The sequence below is a fragment of the Rhinopithecus roxellana genome, chromosome 5 (assembly GCF_007565055.1).
Source record: "Rhinopithecus roxellana isolate Shanxi Qingling chromosome 5, ASM756505v1, whole genome shotgun sequence".
NCBI lineage: Eukaryota > Metazoa > Chordata > Mammalia > Primates > Cercopithecidae > Rhinopithecus > Rhinopithecus roxellana.
The window spans coordinates 80506161-80522895 of record NC_044553.1 but is presented as its reverse complement, the minus strand read 5'-3'; the positions used below and the strand labels follow the sequence as shown (position 1 = coordinate 80522895).

At 41.4% G+C, this 16735-nt stretch overlaps 1 protein-coding gene across 7 annotated transcripts in view; it reads left to right on the top strand.

The window, feature by feature from the left end:
- The window catches only part of RGS6 (regulator of G protein signaling 6), a 626178-nt gene that overhangs the window by 412739 nt on the left and 196704 nt on the right, over positions 1-16735 (top strand). For all 7 annotated transcript variants that reach the window (XM_030930579.1, XM_030930576.1, XM_030930578.1 and 4 more), the window contains exon 3: positions 8387-8486. In XM_030930579.1, the coding sequence (XP_030786439.1) occupies positions 8387-8486 (100 nt within the window). The remainder of the gene's footprint in view (positions 1-8386; positions 8487-16735) is intronic.

The following is a 16735-nucleotide window of genomic DNA, read 5'->3' as shown; positions in this document are numbered from 1 at the left end:
CTTCTGCTTTCAAGGACTCATGTGACTCACTGAGCATACCTGGATAACCAGGGTCATCTCCCATGTTAAGATCCTTAGCCTTAATCACATCTACAAAGTCCCTTTTGCCATATGAGGTCACATATTCACAGATTCCAGGTATTAGGACTTGGATCTCTTTTGGGGGAACATTTTTCTGCCTTCTATAGTGTGTATTAAACTTTGATGCTTATGGCATGGCCCCGTTTTGTGCATCTTTTTCCACTCAGCTAAAGCCTTAGGTGAGCCGAGGCCTCCCTGGCAGCTGCCCTGGCCAGCTGGTGCAGTGATCCAGAGAGTCAGCTCTGGTTCATGCCAATAATCTCATTTATCCAACAGTCTCACTTGGCCTTGAACAATTTACCCTTCCCAAATATCAGCATGTTTTTCTGTAAAGGAGGGATGGTTCCCAACAAGAAGAGGTTGACACACTCAAATTCAGGTAATTTGAGGAGATTAGAATAAAAGCATTTTAGGTCTTCTGCAGTTGCTAGAATATTTCATTGGCCAGTATCTATTGTCCTCATCTGCATTGTTGCTGGCCATCTGCAGTCAGAGATTCCTCAGTCTGGGGCCTGACCAAACGGACTTGCTCCACTTACTTTGCAAAGCAAACAACAGATTCTTAAGAAAGATGATGCCTTCTAAGGTTTGGCTATTCCAGCCACGCTCAGGGGAAAGACATTTTCCCTAAAGTATCATCAACAAGCCACTTGATCTCAGACTTAGAAGGTCATTCTTGTCTGCTTTTCTCTGCAATTAAACGAAAGAAAATGAAATGTTTTCCATAAAAGTAATTTATGAATCACTCCATATGGCAATATTAAAACTGTAAAAGTAAGCCTCCAGGGGACAAAACAAATAATGCTGTATCATCCTTCTGCCCTGGTACTGCCCCTGGATAATGTCAGGCACAGTACATTGGGGAACTGGCTCCCCACTCAACGGCTACTTGGATGCCTTTGGAGCTTTTCCTTGAATGTTGTTGCTAAGGTTCATGAAATATTGAGATTTTTGTTTATGAAACCCATTCCCAAAGCAAAATGATCTTAAAGTGTAAATATTAAATGTACTGTAAATTATAGACATCACTATCCCTAAGACTCTTTTAATATATTGAGTCCCACTGAATGCTGGAATCCAAGATAAAGTTCTTTAAGAATATAGCACTCATGTCATTCATGTATTCATTCATTCATTGATATAGTCATTCAAGAAATATTTACTGAGTACCTATTATTAGGATTCAGTGGTGAGCAAACCACTCCAATGGGTGATACAAATGCAAATTAGAGCGACTGTTGATACGGAGAAAAGATAGAGGGTTTAATAAGATCTTATAACAGGATAAGCACTGGGACACCATGGACAGATTTTCGGTAGGGGAGTTAAATGATCAAATTTTCCCTTTTAAGAGTACCATATAGGCTGCAATGTGGGAAAGAGATCAGAGAGGCTCCAGGGCCTGCCCAACCATCCTTTACAAGTGTTCTTTAACACAAGGTCTCGTGGCAGACAGTGTTACATGGTTAACCCCATTTCCATTCTCCTCTTGCCCTGCTTCCATGTGGTATAGAGGCTAGAAAAGTTAAATACCTTCTTCCCCACCTCCTGTGCAGCTCAATGTAGTCATGTGACCCTGCTCTGGCCTGAGACTTGAGCAACGATCTGTTGAGGTCTTCTGGGAAGGAATATGCTTTTCCTGATAAAAGGAATGAGTGCAGCTGTTCCCCCACCCCCTCCTTCCCACCTTTCACAGAGAAGGGATGGCTAGAGCTGGGCAGCCATCAGGCAACCACAAGGGAAAGACCAAGATGGTGGCGTTCATAGAATAGAGCCTTTGCAGCAATGTCAGTACCACCCACATATGGACTGCTTGTTATGTGGAAAATATCAGCCCCCATCTTTGGAGGTTGGATTTTTTGCCATTGTTACTTTCCACGAAAAGCGTTCTAAACACATACAGTGATTCAAACATAGGCTTAGCTGAAAACAAATTAATAGGCATTTTGATCATTGTCATCGTTAGCAGGTGGAATCCCCAAATTCCCCGTGTGCCATTGAAATTGCAGCCTTTGAATGGGATGATAAAAGAGGGAGGGAAAGAAGAAGAGAGCCGTGGTGCTTTTCTTCCATGGGCCTACGGTGTGGCATTCCTCAGTGTTTCACTTCCAGCCTCCTTGGAACCCATGCTTAGCTCTTCAGCCTCCAACACAGTCTTCACTGTAAGCCTAGATCCCTGAGTCACTCTGAAATGTATTAATCCATGAGGAAGGAGAACAGATTCTGTCTTCTATCTGTTTTCATAACTGTAGAAATGAACACAGTGCATGGCACTTGGAAGGTGCTCAGTGCATGTCTACTAAGCCAGTACATACACACGAATACATGCAGAAGTTGAGAATAGCAACGCATTGTGTCTTTAAAAATAAAAAAGAGAAATGGCCTGATCTTTTGGAACACATATGGGGGAGAGCCTGCTCAATGAAGCATGCACATTTTGGATTAAGAAATATGATTATCATTTGTCAGCTCTGATTTCTGCCTCTGGGCTGATAAGATGGTGTCCAAGGAGTCATTTTCACTCCTTCACAGACACCCAAACAGAAGGGGTCTTTGCTAAAAGGTAGACTCCGACATGACAGTCATTAGTAGCTAGAAACAGACAACTGATTGCAAAGTCAAGATGAAATGCTTCAGTAAAAAGAACCTTCATGCTTGAGGCATGCTCTTTGCTTCTTTGTCGAAGTTGTGATGGATTTTTTTTTTTTTTAATAATCATAATACAGTTTGCTATACTTTAAGTTTTTAAAATCCCCACTGGGGAAAAATTGAAGGAGCTAAGTAAATTAGCTCATTGCATCATGAATTTATAGAAACAAAACTAATATTGCCCTTTGTCATTTCTGTTAGGAGTGTCACGGGTCAAAGCAGAGACAAGAGGCATGGGCTGATGGAGAAGGAGCAGTGTGAGGGCCTCTCCAGGTCATATCTCTGTCTGGCTTCTGATGCTATCTGCTCAACACAGTTTCTGAAAACATCAGAAACTCCCAAGTTCTGCCCAACATGCTTCCCCCAACTTGTACCTCTTAGTGCAGGGACATATTCTACGTGAATCCACCTGGTAAGACAGACAACATGGAGAGAAGAGCTCAGAGACCTGGCTTCCTGTCCTGCCCTTCCCTCTCAGACAGAGTTTTACATTGTCAAGTCTCCAGTTTCTGAATGAGAAACCTCAGTTTAGCAACCAGGCCTGTCACTGTAGGGATGAGAAAAGTGAAGTCCAGATAGGCAAATCAACTTGTCCCAGGTCAACAAAGCACATCATAGAAGCTGAGGCCAGCCAGTCTCCTGGGTTCTCCTCCACGTTCTTCCTACTGCCCCTCTGCGGCTTCAGTTTGTAAGGAGAGGATTGCTTCTCCTCACTCTTCTTGCACACTCTTGAGGCTATTTCAGTGAATTGTGTCTGCCTTTTAATATTTCTCACTTAAAAGAAAACCCACTCTATGGCATAATGGTTTCCAGTGTCCTGGTGTTTGGAAGAATGTTTTACCCGCCTGTCAGTGCTGAGCTTTGAGCTCCTTGGAGAAGGACATTCCTGTGGCTGTGGCCCATCCAGGCAGAACCAGCCTAGCTGGCCAAGTGGTTTCTCTGCATCGTTTGGCTGTCAGATAAGGGCCACCTGCTTATTGATTTGCACAGTGATGCTTAAGTCCAAACATCCTCCCTAATGACACAGAACTTCATATTAAAGGATGTCAGAGAATTGATTTTGCTCTTCTTTAAGAACAAAAGGTGTCAGAAGTTAGAAGGAACTGTACATTCAGGAAAACATAAGTCTCTATACTTTCCCATCACCCCATCCCTGACCCAGAAGCCATGATCTGCCAGTGGAAGATAAATCTAACCAATCCCGTGGGACAAAGGGAGAGAGCCCTGCACAGCAAGACAGCAGCAGTCATTGGGCAGAAATAAATCATGAGATGGTTGAGAATCTGATTATCTGGATCAATTTCTCTGCATCCTCCTCTGCCCTTTTAGGCCTGCACTAAACTTTCCCTTCGATGCAAATGGTATTAAGTGCCTTGTGTCTGAAAAGGTTGTTGGCAGGCTTTGGTTGAGAACACAAAGATGAATCTTCGTTCCCTTGTCTATAAAATGGGCATATAATAATCTACCTCCTGTGAGAATTCAATGAGTTTATAAGATAAAGCTCTTAGAGCAGCGTGTGACCCAGAGTGAATACTCAACTCATGTTAACTAAGAAAATGAAAATGAAAACCTAGGAATAGTCTCTGCCTGCAAAACGTTTTGAATCTAAGGGAGATGAGAGGCTGTGTATATATACCTCTGTTCTGTATTTTTAATCAACTACTGAGGCCATAGAGAACAAAGAGTTGCCCCTTTTGTAAGGTAAAATAAATTACACTCATTGTTCAGCAAGGAAGAAATGAATTGAAAGTACTAGAGGCAGAAAAGTTAAGAATTTGGAGTCTACCAGGTGGCACTGAGACTAAAAACTTTCTTTGCCATGTTTAGCTCAAGATTTAATGGGTTATATAGTGTAAGGAACCAACTCCAGGCTCCGCTGGAACTCACCCTGGGATCCATAGCAAACAAAGCACTAACTTTGGCATATGGCACTGCCAGAAGTAAGTTTCCTAGGATCAGCCAGGCTCTGGGCCACTCACTGGGTTCGTGCCTCTGAACATTACCTTCCGGGAGCTGTCCCATTGCTGAACCTAATACTCACTCTACTCAGAGAAGGGTTGTAACCAAGTTTTTCTAAATGTCTGAGAAATAGAAGATGAATTTTAGATTTGATAAATGGCTGTACATTGGAGTCAGGAAGAGGTGAGTAGGAATCCTGGCCTTGCCACTTACTAGCTGTTTGACCTTGGATAAATTGCTTAACCTTTCTGAGCCTCAATTTCAATGTCTTTATTAAATAACTTTTATGACCGGGGAATAAATTAAATAATTTATTTAAAATACTTAGGGCAGTATTGATCATAAAACAGATGTTCCGAAAATACTTGTAATTATTTTTATCAGTTCCTGAGAGCCCACTTGTAATTTTCACTGGGTCTGTACTCTTGGGAATTCTCCAGAAACCATGACAAGGAATTTCAGAGAGTATTATCTGATATTGTAGTGGACTGTGCACAAGAATCAAATAAAACAATGTCAAAAATTTGTCTGACACAACAAAGCAATGGACTACCAGAAATAGTATATATAGGCTCTAAGAGTTTTTAAATAGATGGTGGATAGATAAATCAATAGATAAATTGAATGTGTGCGTTCTTAGAGAGGGTGATTCAGAGATACCCCAATTCTAAGATTCACTAACTCTGATTGTCAAGTATTTTTTGTGGCTTCAGAAATTTCTGATAAATGCATTTTTTCAGAGCCTTGTTGTATCATAATTTTTCTGTAAGGCAAACCACTTCAAACTTAGTGATATACAAAAATAAACATTTATTTCTTGCTCATGAGTCTAAGGGCCAGCTGAGGTTTGGCTGATCTAGCAATGGGTTCAGTACCATTTGCTCCAGATGTCTCTCATCTTCCTTGGAATAACAACTATCTGAGGTGTGTTCTTCTCGTGGTAAGAGGGCAAGAGAAGAAAGTAACTGCAGCCATGCAGGTACACGGCAAGTCCATGTTCATATCACACTGAATAACACCCCAGTAGCCAGGCAAATCATATGGCCAAACCTGAAAGGGAAAAGGTAGACCCTGCTCACCCTGAGGCCAAGGCAAGGATTCGGGTGTATATTAATACCACGGGGGAGTCAGGAACTGGGGGGCAATAATTCCTTCTTCCACACCTGTGAGGTTGCAGACTATTGCTGGAGTGTAGTCTCCTTTCTGTTAGTTGAGGGGATTGTTTTTTTGATCTAGCTGTAACCCCTGATGAGTGATATACCTCTTAGTACATTGTGGGCCAACATAAGGAGATAGAACCTCCTTAGTAAATGAGCCTTCTAAGATTCAGTCCTGTGGTGAAATAACTAAACTGAATGGAGGAGAAAGAAGTCACAGAGCCAGTCCTTCAAATGCAACCTGCAGCAGCAGAGGTATAAGTCATTACTATCTAATGTCCACTCAGGGGTCTACCTGAATTGAGTTGTTGGTTTCCTTCCAATTCTCAATGATTTTCTGGTCATTTTCATAGAAACCATCAATGTAACTGATACTTCTGATTTCAAATAATATGCTAGATCAAAAGCATAAATTACCTTGAAAATGTGACCATTTTTCTAGCTCTCCTTGGCTATCAATAAGTAATACTCAAATTGCTCTAAATTGTTGGGTTGCGTTTAGGAGACGAAGGCCAGCAGTAAGCGAGATTATTAACATGAATTAGAATAAAACTCCCTCTTCAGTTTTCATCTAACAGAATGCAGGTCTTCAGAGAATGACTCTCTTTTCTAGCATAACACTCATCTACCTCCTGAAGGGTTGGGAGCTTAGGATTCTTTCTCGCTTTCAGTACTTTTTAGAGAAACCCAGAAGAATCCAGTGAGAATGGTTTCCTTGTTTGGCTGATTTTCTGGGAATCTTATCGGGAGGCAGAATGGTGGCTCAGGGGTTAGATGCCATTCTGGGATCTATGGCTAGATTCAAACTTGGCTGCACACCTGGGTAGCTGTGTGACCCTGCGAAGTTTGCAAAGGTTGCTTAACTTCTGCAGTTTTCACTGATGTTGATCATAGATCCCCTTTCCTCCTGGCATCCAGAGGATTGAGTCCCTGGCTCCTTTGTGACTGGGTGGTGCTATGTGACCAGTTCTGGCCAAGGATTTTGAACAAACATGTTCTATCTAACTTCTGGATTATACTATTTAATACCCAGAGAGAGACTCTCCAGAATTCTCTCTTGTCCCCCTGGCACATTGACCAGCAACATGCAAGGTGATGTTAACTCCAATGAGCAGAGTTCCCCTGTTGATCTGCACTAGACATGTGGCATGAGAAAGAAATAACCTTTGTGCTATGCCACTGACATTTGGGGGGTTATTTGCTGCCATAAGTTAATCCACCTTACCCTGATTGGTGCACCTCACTAAGTCTTTGTTTCTTTATGTCAAAAAATTGTGACAATAGTAGAATCTATTTCATCAAGTAATTATGAGGACTAAACAGGATAATGTGTGTATAAATACTTAGAATACTACCTAGCACATAGTAAATTTAAATATATTGTGGCTGTTTATGATGATGATGATGTTGTTATGCCATGCCCTAACTTTGCCTCTAACAAGTTATCTGTCAAGCAAGTTATTAGTCATGTGTCTTCAAGAAAATCACTTATTATCAAGTTGCAATAGTAGTATGTTAGAATAAATGAACTGTAAGACTTCTAGCCTTATGATATGAGCCTCTATTAAGAACTCACTCAGAGACTCCATCCTGGTGTTTCAAAGATACTTCTATTGGTTAGGAAAATAAAACATGATAATACTAAACATTATTTTCTATCCTTCAGTTGCTCTCCCTTCTCCAAACAAAAAGATGTATCCTCATTGCAGAATTTTTTCTGTATCCTATTCTTAAGATTTCTGCTCGGGAAATTATTCTGGCTCGTAAATTATTAACTGCAAATTGGTTTCCCAATTTAGGCACCTATACCCTCATCAGTCCATCCCCATTCTCTGTTCGGTTTTCACCAGTAAGATGTCACAGCCCACTATGATCTTTTCTCCTGATAGCATGGTCTTACCAAAAGAAGAAGATCCTGTCCTTGACCACCTTAGTCCAGGTTCAAATAGCTATCCATACACCACCACTTGTGACCACTGAGACCTGTTTTCCAGCTTCTTCAGACCACAGCTTTCCATGTCTTATTTTTCTCTCATGTGACTTTAGATGTATCCTTCTCTAGTCCCAAAGGTAGCCCTCCCTGCAATTCCCAATAGCAGCATATTAATCTATGTTAACATATTAGACTGAACCATAAGAAATTGCTTTTGTGGAAGGGGTGGGGGTTGAATATAGAAATTTCATATGTTTCAATCTATATATATAAACCAAATTTGGAAAAGAAGGAGATTGTGATCACATACTTATTAAATTACATGTTGGATCCCATCAAGAATCCTAATGTATTTCTTCTTCCATACCTTGTTGAACTGGGAGCTTGTTCCAGAATATGACTTATGCTCTATGTATAACCTTTGGACCTCCCTATACCCAGCAGTTGGTAGACAGCAGATACAGATGCTATATTTATTGACCGACTAGATGGGAACTTTTTCTGATATCTATTGTTGACACCGATGTTTACACATTTGGGCTGTTTAAAAAGGTACCATTTATGACTACGTTATGGGAGAAAATAACACTTCCTTAACCTCTTTCAGATTGAAGACATCATTACAAAGATGCAAGATGACAAGACAGGGGGCGTGCCCATCAGAACAGTCAAGAGCTTTCTCTCCAAAATCCCCAGTGTCGTCACAGGTAACACCCTCCTTGCAAGGTGTTGGTAACAATCAGAACTATCACAGAGTCATAAGTCTAGATGGCGGCCTGAGGGGTGTCTGAAAATCTGTGAATAGTAAAAATGAAACATTCAGTGTGTTTCTTGACTCAGGTCCCATCCTAGTCATAGTTTCTAGGAAGAAGCTACTTGTTGCCTATCATTAAGAATGACCTTACCATGACCAGCCCTTCAAGTGCATGTAGATTGAGGCCTCTGGGAATAAATAAACCCATTAATAAAGTGGCCCATCAGCAACTTTGCCTGTGGGATATACACAAGCACAGAAATATTAAAGAAATTAAGTTTAAACAGGTTTTTAAGACAGTTTATATTCAAATTCTACAAAATGCTTGTATTTTCAGTTTTTTAACTCACTGTACTTGAACTCCTGAAAGAGAGGTTTTAAAATATTTTTCTTCATTCCTTGTATTGTGTTTTGTGTGCTCATCTTTCTTTTACAATGCTTTATTGTGAAATATATTAAAACACATGGGTAGCTCAAAAATAATAAAACATATTACATGTCCCTACCATCCTGCCTTATAAAGAACATATTATCAATATCTTAGAGCCCCCTTGGGTACCTACTGTATTGCATCTACTTCCTTCAACACTATCTGCTCGTATACTAATCAATTCATTGTTTTTCTTTGTAGTTTCACTGCCTAGGTATGTATTTTTTGCTATCCAAACAAGTAACCAAATAAATTAAGATAACATTTTAGATGATTCTCTTAATCTGCCTATATGCTTTTTAAAATTCAGGAACCAAAGGACTTAATTTTCACTATATACCTTTTAGAATGGCTAAAAATAAAAATATTGACAGTACCAAGTGGTGGTGAGGATGTGAAGCAACTGGAACTCTCACGTATTGGTGATAGGAATGGAAAATTGTGCAGCTACTTTGGGAACTAGTTTGGCAGTTTCTTACACAGTTAAACAATGCTTACCATATGAGCCAGCAATCCCACTCCTGGGTATTCACCCAAGAAAATGAAAACTTGTGTTTATACAAAAACTTGTATGTAACTGTTTATAGCAACTTTTTTTGAAGTATACTGAAGAATATAGCAACTTTATTCATAATCTCCAAAGACTGGAAACAACCCAAATGTCCTTCAATGAATGGGTAAATGGATAAACAAACTGTAGTCTCTCCATACTGAGCAACAAAAACCAGGGAACTATTGATACTGGCAGCAACTTGGTTTAATCTCTGGGTCATTTTTCTGGGTGAAAGAAGGCAGTCTCAAAGGTTCCACGCTATGTGGTTTCATGTATACAACATTCTATACATCACAAAACCATAGTGATAGAGATTAGATCAGTGATTTCCAGCAACTAGCAGTTGCAGGGCGAGTGTGACTACAAAGGACAGCAGGAGGGAGTTTTATGAGATGATGATGATGAACAGATGAACAGTTCTGTATACTGATTGTCGTGATGGTAACATGACTCTATATGTAGGCCAAAATTCATGGAACAGGCCCAGTATGATGGCTCATGCCTGTAATCCCAGCACTTTAGGAGGCTGAGGCAGGGGGATCACCTGAGGTCAGGAGATTGAGACCACCTTGACCAACGTGGCAAAACCCCATCTTTACTAAAAAATACAAAAATTAGCCAGGCGTAGTGGTGCGCACCTGTAGTCCCAGCTACTTGGGAGGCTGAGGCAGGAGAATCACTTGAACCTGGGAGGTAGAGGTTGCAGTAAGCCGAGATCATGCCACTGCACTCCAGCCTGGGCGACAAGAGCAAGACTCTGTCTCAACAACAACAACAACAACAACAAAATTCATGGAACAGCACGTACACACACACACACACACAGAGAGAGAGAGAGAGAGAGAGAGAGAGAGAGAGAGAGAGAGAGAGAGAGAGAGAGAGTCAATATTACTGTATATTAGCTTAAAAAATAAATAGACCCAGTTGAAGTAAGTATCCCAACTCATTATCGAGATTGTCACTGAACTCAGGCACTGTCTTACTCAGCTCAGGCTGCTAGAACAAAGCACCCTACATGGCTTATAAAGAACAGAAATTTGTGTCTCACAGTTCTGGAGTCTGGAAGTCTGAGATCGGATACCATCATGGGTTGTGGTAAGAGCCCATTCCAGGTTGTAGACTACTGACTTCTTGTTGTATCCTCATTTGGTGGAAAGAAAGCTAGATAGGGGGCCGGGCACCGTGACTCACGCCTGTAATCCCAGCACTTTGGGAGACTGAGGCGGGTGGATCACCTGAGGTCAGGCATTTGAGAGCAGCCTGGCCCACATGGCGAAACCCCATCTCTACTAAAAATACAAAAAAATTTAGCTGGGTGTGGTGGTGTGTGCCTGTAGTCCCAGCTACTCAGGAGGCTGAGGCAAGAGAATCACTTGAACTGCAGAGGTTGCAGTGAGCAGAGGTCACGCCACTGCACTCCAGCATAAGTGACAGAGTGAGACTCCATCTCAAAAAAAAAGTAAGCTAAATAGCTCTCTGGCCTCTCTGTAAAGGGTAATAATTCCATTCGTAAGAGGCCCTCCTTCATAAACTCCCCAAAGACCCCCTAATGCCATCACTTTGGGGATTAGATTTCAACGTATGAATTTGGAGGATACACATTCAGTCCAAAATAGAGCTCAAATAGATTTGGGTAATGAAGGATACTTGTATTGTTAGTGTTTTCTAATTTTAAAAATTATATAAATAGAATTTCACTATATATATTATTCATGTATCATATATAGTATAATATAGATTATAGGTGATTTTACTATATGATTTTTTCACATTCCTGGATTTTGTTCAATAATGTTGTTTAAGGCTTTTCCATCTATTTCACGGGCCACATTGATCTGTTGTTTTTCTTACCATTGTTGCTGGTTTGGGTATCAAGTTTATGCTAGCCTCATAAATGAGCCTTGAAGTATCTCTTTTTTGTTGATATTCTGCTTTTCTTTGAAAAATAATTGTCCCTTTAATCCAGGTTTTTAGGTATATAATTTCAATTATTTTTTATTTCTAAAATTTCCTCTGGTTCTTTTTTTTTTTCTTTTTTTTTTTTTTAGATAGAATCTCACTCTTGTCACCCAGGCTGGAGTGCAATGGCATGATCTCACTGCAACCTCCACCTCCTTGGTTCAAGTGATTCTCCTGCTTCAGTCTCCTTTGCAGCTGGGATTATGAGTGCCTGCCACGACACCTGGCTAATTTTTTGTATTTTTAGTAGAGATGGGGTTTCACCATGTTGCCCAGGCCCAGGCTGGTCTCGAACTCCTGACCTCAGGTGATCTGCCTGCCTCAGCCTCCCAAAGTGCTCTAGTTCTTTTTACTATATGCTTGGTCTTTCATTTTTTATTTATTCATTTAGATGTTTATTGAGTGTACACTGTTTTCTAAGCATTGTTAAGGGCTTGAGATTCAGAAGTAAATGAAACAGATAAAAAGTTCTATCCTCATGGAATTTATATTCTAGTAGAGGAAGAAATAAGTAAGGAAAACTTACAGAATTTTAGGTAGTGATAAAGGCCAAGAAGAAAAATAAAATACACAAAAGGATAGGAAGTGTTGGAGTGTTGCAATTTTGGAATAGGTGCTCAAGAAAGAGCTCTTTGAGAAGATGACATTTGAGTAAATATGGAAAAGAGATGAGGGATTGAATCATATATATATTGAGGGAACGAGCATTCCAGACAGCCAGAGCTCAGTGCCCAAGGCAGGAGAGTTCATGGAGCATTGAGGATCTGTGAGGAGGAGCCAGGGCAGCTAAAGTAGAGTCAAAAAATAAGGAGAGTGGGGATGAAGCCACAAGAGAATGGTGAGCTAGATCACTTCGCCTCTTATCACTGCAGGATTTTGCACATGGCCTGACCTGCTCTGACTTACCTTTCAATGAGATCACTCTATTATATTCAGAATCCCCTGGGGGATTGATGATTTAGGTGCCAGATAGGAGGCTATTATTAAAATGGTGACTCGGACTAGATGATATGGTTTCGCTCTGTGTCCTTACCCAAATCGCATCTCAAATTATAATCCCCACATGGCAAGGGAGGGACCTGGTGGTAGGTGATTAGATCATGGGGGAGGTTCCCCGCCGGCTGTTCTCATAATGGTGAGTGAGTTCTCACAAGATCTGATGGTTTAAAAGTGTGGCACTTTCTCCTTGCTCTCTTTCTCTCCTGCCGCCATGTAAGACATGCTTTGTTTCCCCTTTACCTTCTGCCAGGATTGTAAGTTTCCTGAGGCCTCGCCAGCCATGTAATTGACTGTGAGTCAATTAAGTTTCTTTCCTTTATAAATTACCCAGTCTCAGAACGTTCTTTATGACAGTGTGAAAATGGCCTCATACACTAAGCTATCAGCACTGTAGATGTGTGAAGTAGTCAGATTCGGATTCAAGTCTGAAGGTGGATGATATGGTTTGGCTAAGTCCCCACCTAAATCTCTTCTTGAATTGTATAACGGTTCCTAGAATCCCCACATATCCTGGAAGGGACCTGGTGGGAGGTAATTGAATCGTGGGGGCAATTACCTCTATGCTGTTCTCATGATAGTGAGTGGGTTCTAATGAGATCTGGTGATTTCATAAGGGGCTTTCCCCTGTCTTTGCTCTGCACTTCTCCTTGCTGCTTCCATGCGAAGAAGATGTATTTGCTTCACTTTCTGCCATGATTGTAAGTTTCCTGAGGCTCCCCTAGCCATGCTGAACAGTGAGTCAATTAAACATCTGTCCTTTATAAATTACCCAGTCTTGAGTATGTCTTTATTAGCAGCATGAGAATGGACTCATACAGTACATTGGTACCAGGTAGTGGGGCACTGCTGTTAAGATACTTGAAAATGTGGAAGTGGCCAGGTGCAGTGGCTCATGTCTGTAATTCCAGCACCTTGGGAGGCCATGGCAGGTGGATCATTTGAGGTCAGGAGTTCAAGACCAGTCTGGTCAACATGGTGAAACCCCATCTCTACTAAAAGTGCAAAAATTAGCTGGATGGTAGTGGCACACACCTGCAATCCCAGCTACTTGGGAGGCTGAAGCGGGAGAATCACTTGAGCCCAGGCAGCAGAGGTTGTGGTGAGCTGAGATTGCACCACTGCGTTCTAGTCTGTGAGACCCTGTCTCAGAAAAAAAATAAAAGAAAAATGTGAAAGCGACTTTGGCACTGGGTGACAGGCAGAGGTAGGAACAGTTTGAAGGGCTCAGAAGAAGACAAGAAAATGTGGGAAAGTTTGGAACTTCCTAGAGACTTGGAGGGCCCAGAAGACAGGAAGACGTGGGAAAGTTTAGAACTTTCTAGAGACTTGTTGAATGGCTTTGATCAAAATACTGATAGTGATATGGACAATAAACTCCAGGCTGAGGTAGTTTCAGATGGAGATGAGAAACTTGTTAGGAACTGGAGCAAAGGTAACTCTCATTATGCTGTAGCAAAGAGTCTGGTGGCATTTTGGCCCTGCCCTAGAGATTTGTGAAACTTTGAACTTGAGAGAGATGATTTAGAGTATCTGGCAGAAAAAAATTTCTAAGTACAAAGTGTTCAAGAGGTGACATTTGACACCTCTGGACACAAGAGAGCGTAAAAGTTTTATAAATTTGCAGCCTGACAAACCAGTAGAAAAGAAAAAACCATTTTCTGGGGAGAAATTCAAGCTGGCTGCAGAAATTTGCATAAGTAAAGAGGAACCAAATGTTAAATGCCAAGACAGTGGTGAAAATGTCTACAGGGCATGTCCCAGACCTTCAAGGCAGCCCCTCCCATCACAGACCCAGAGACCTAAGAGGAAAAAATGATTTTTTTCCTCTTAGGTCCAGGGCCCCACTCTGCGTGCAGCCTAGGGACTTAGTGCTCTGTGTCTCAGCTGCTCCAGCTGTAGTTAAAAGGGGCCAATGTACAGCTCAGGCCATGGCTTCAGAGGGTGCAAGCCTCCAGCCTTGGCAGCTTCCACATGGTCTTTGTCTTGTGGGTGTGCAGAAGACAAGAACTGAGGTTTGGGAACCTCTACCTAGATTTTAGAGGATGTATAGAAACACCTGGGTATCCAGACAGAAGTGTGCTGCAGGGGTGGAGCCCTCATGGAGAACCTCTGCTAAGGCAGTGCAGAAGGGAAATGTGGGGTTGGAGCCCCCACACAGAGTCCCTATTGGGGAACTGCCTAGAGGAGCTGTAAGAAGAGGGTCACTGTCTTCCAGATCCCAGAATGGTAGGTCCACCCACAGCTTGCACTGTGCAACTGGAAAAACTGCAGACACTCAGCACCAGCTGTGAAAGCAGCCAGGAATGGGGCTGTACCCTGCAAAGCTACAGGGGCAGAGCTGCCTAAGATAGTGGGAGCCCACGTCTTGCATCAGCATAACATGGATGTGAGACATGAAGTAAAAGGAGATTATTTCGTAACTTTAAGATTTAATTAGTGACCTATTGGATTTCAGACTTCCATGGGGGCCTGTAGCCCCTTTGTTTTGGCCAATTTCTCCCATCTGGAACAGGTATATTTACCCAATGCCTGTACCCACATTGCATGTAGGAAGTAACTAGCTTGCTTTTGATTTTACAGGCTCATAGGCGGAAGGGACTTGATTTGTCTCAGATGAGATTTTGGACTTGGACTTTTGGGTTAATGCTGGAATGAGTTAAGACTTTGGGGGACTATTGGGAAGGCATGATTGTGTTTTGAAATGTGAGGACATGAGATTTGGGAGGGGCCAGAGATGGAATGATATGGTTTGGACATGTCCCCACCCAAATCTCATCTTGAATTGTGATTCCCATAGTCCCCATGTGTCTTGAGAGGAACGCAGTGGGAGGTAATTGAATCATGGGTTGGTTACCTCCATGCTGTTCTCATGATAGTAAGTTCTCATGAGATCTGATAGTTTTATAAGGGGCTTTTCCCCCACCTTACTCCTCACATCTTCTTGCTACTGCCATGTGAAGAAGGACATGTTTGCTTTCCTTTCTGCCATGAAGTTTCCTGAGGCCTTCCTAGCCACGCTGAAATGTCAGTCAATTAAACCTCTTTCTTTATTTACCAGTCTCTTTATTAGCAGTGTGAGAACAGACTAATACAGTAGAATAGACAGTATTAAGGGATAGATCAGATACAGAATGTGAGAGGAAAAATAGGAATTAGCCATAATCCACACTTCTTGTCTTCAGCAACTGGAAAAAAAGGAGTTGCTATTAATTTCAATGGGGAATACTATGATAGGGGTACTAGGGGTCAGGGTGGGGGGCAGTTGTTAGCTGAAGGGTAAGAAATCAAAAGATAAATTTTAGACAGGTCAAGTTATAGCGACCTATTAGACATTCAGTTGGAGATGACAAGTAGATATTTGAGTATGTGGATTTGCATTTTAAGGGAGTGTCTGAGCTGGGTTCATAAGCCATCAGGATGTAGACAGTATTTAGAGTCATGGGAATAATAAGGTCATCAAGGGAGTGAGTGTAGATAGAACACACAATCCAATTCCTAAAACATGGGGTACTCCAATCTATAGATGTGAGGGAGAGAAGAAAACAGCAAAAAAAAATTGAGAACAAGTGGCTGGAGACAAGGGGGAAAAATCAAGAGGATATAATTTCTTGGACACCAACTTTTCTAGAAAGTGTTTTAAGGAAGAATGGAGTGACCTACTATATCTATGCTGATAAGCTAAAGACTGAGAGTTTATCATTACATTTAGCAACACTGAATTCATTGCTGACCTCGGTAAGTGCACATTCTGTGAAACATTGGGAGCAAAAATCCTTTTTGGAGTGTGTTCCAATCTGAGTATAAGGATAGTGATTCAAGATGCTAAGACAGTTAATCTTGGAAGGAGTTTCCCTTGTAAAATGAAGAAATGCAGTCATACCTGGAGGGGTACATTGGGTCAGAACAGATAGATTTTTAATTTAATAAAAGGGCAATATGTTTGTATTATAGAAATGAGTTAGTAGAGGGGGGAAATGATGCAGGAGAATGGAAAAACTTCAAGGAGTGATATCAGTGAATAGATAAGAGAGGATTGAATCTAACATGCATATAGGTGAGTAGTTGCAGCTAGAAACACATGCAATTTATTCACAGAAAGAAGAAAGGCACAATAGATGCACAGAGGTATAAATAAGTGGGCAGATGTGATGGGAGGTGGTGGGAGCTTATAGAACTTCTCATTGTCTCTGTGTTCCTAGTAATCTGGAAAGCAAAAGTGGCAGAGATTTTGCAAGTTTGGGGAGAGATCATAAATTATAAA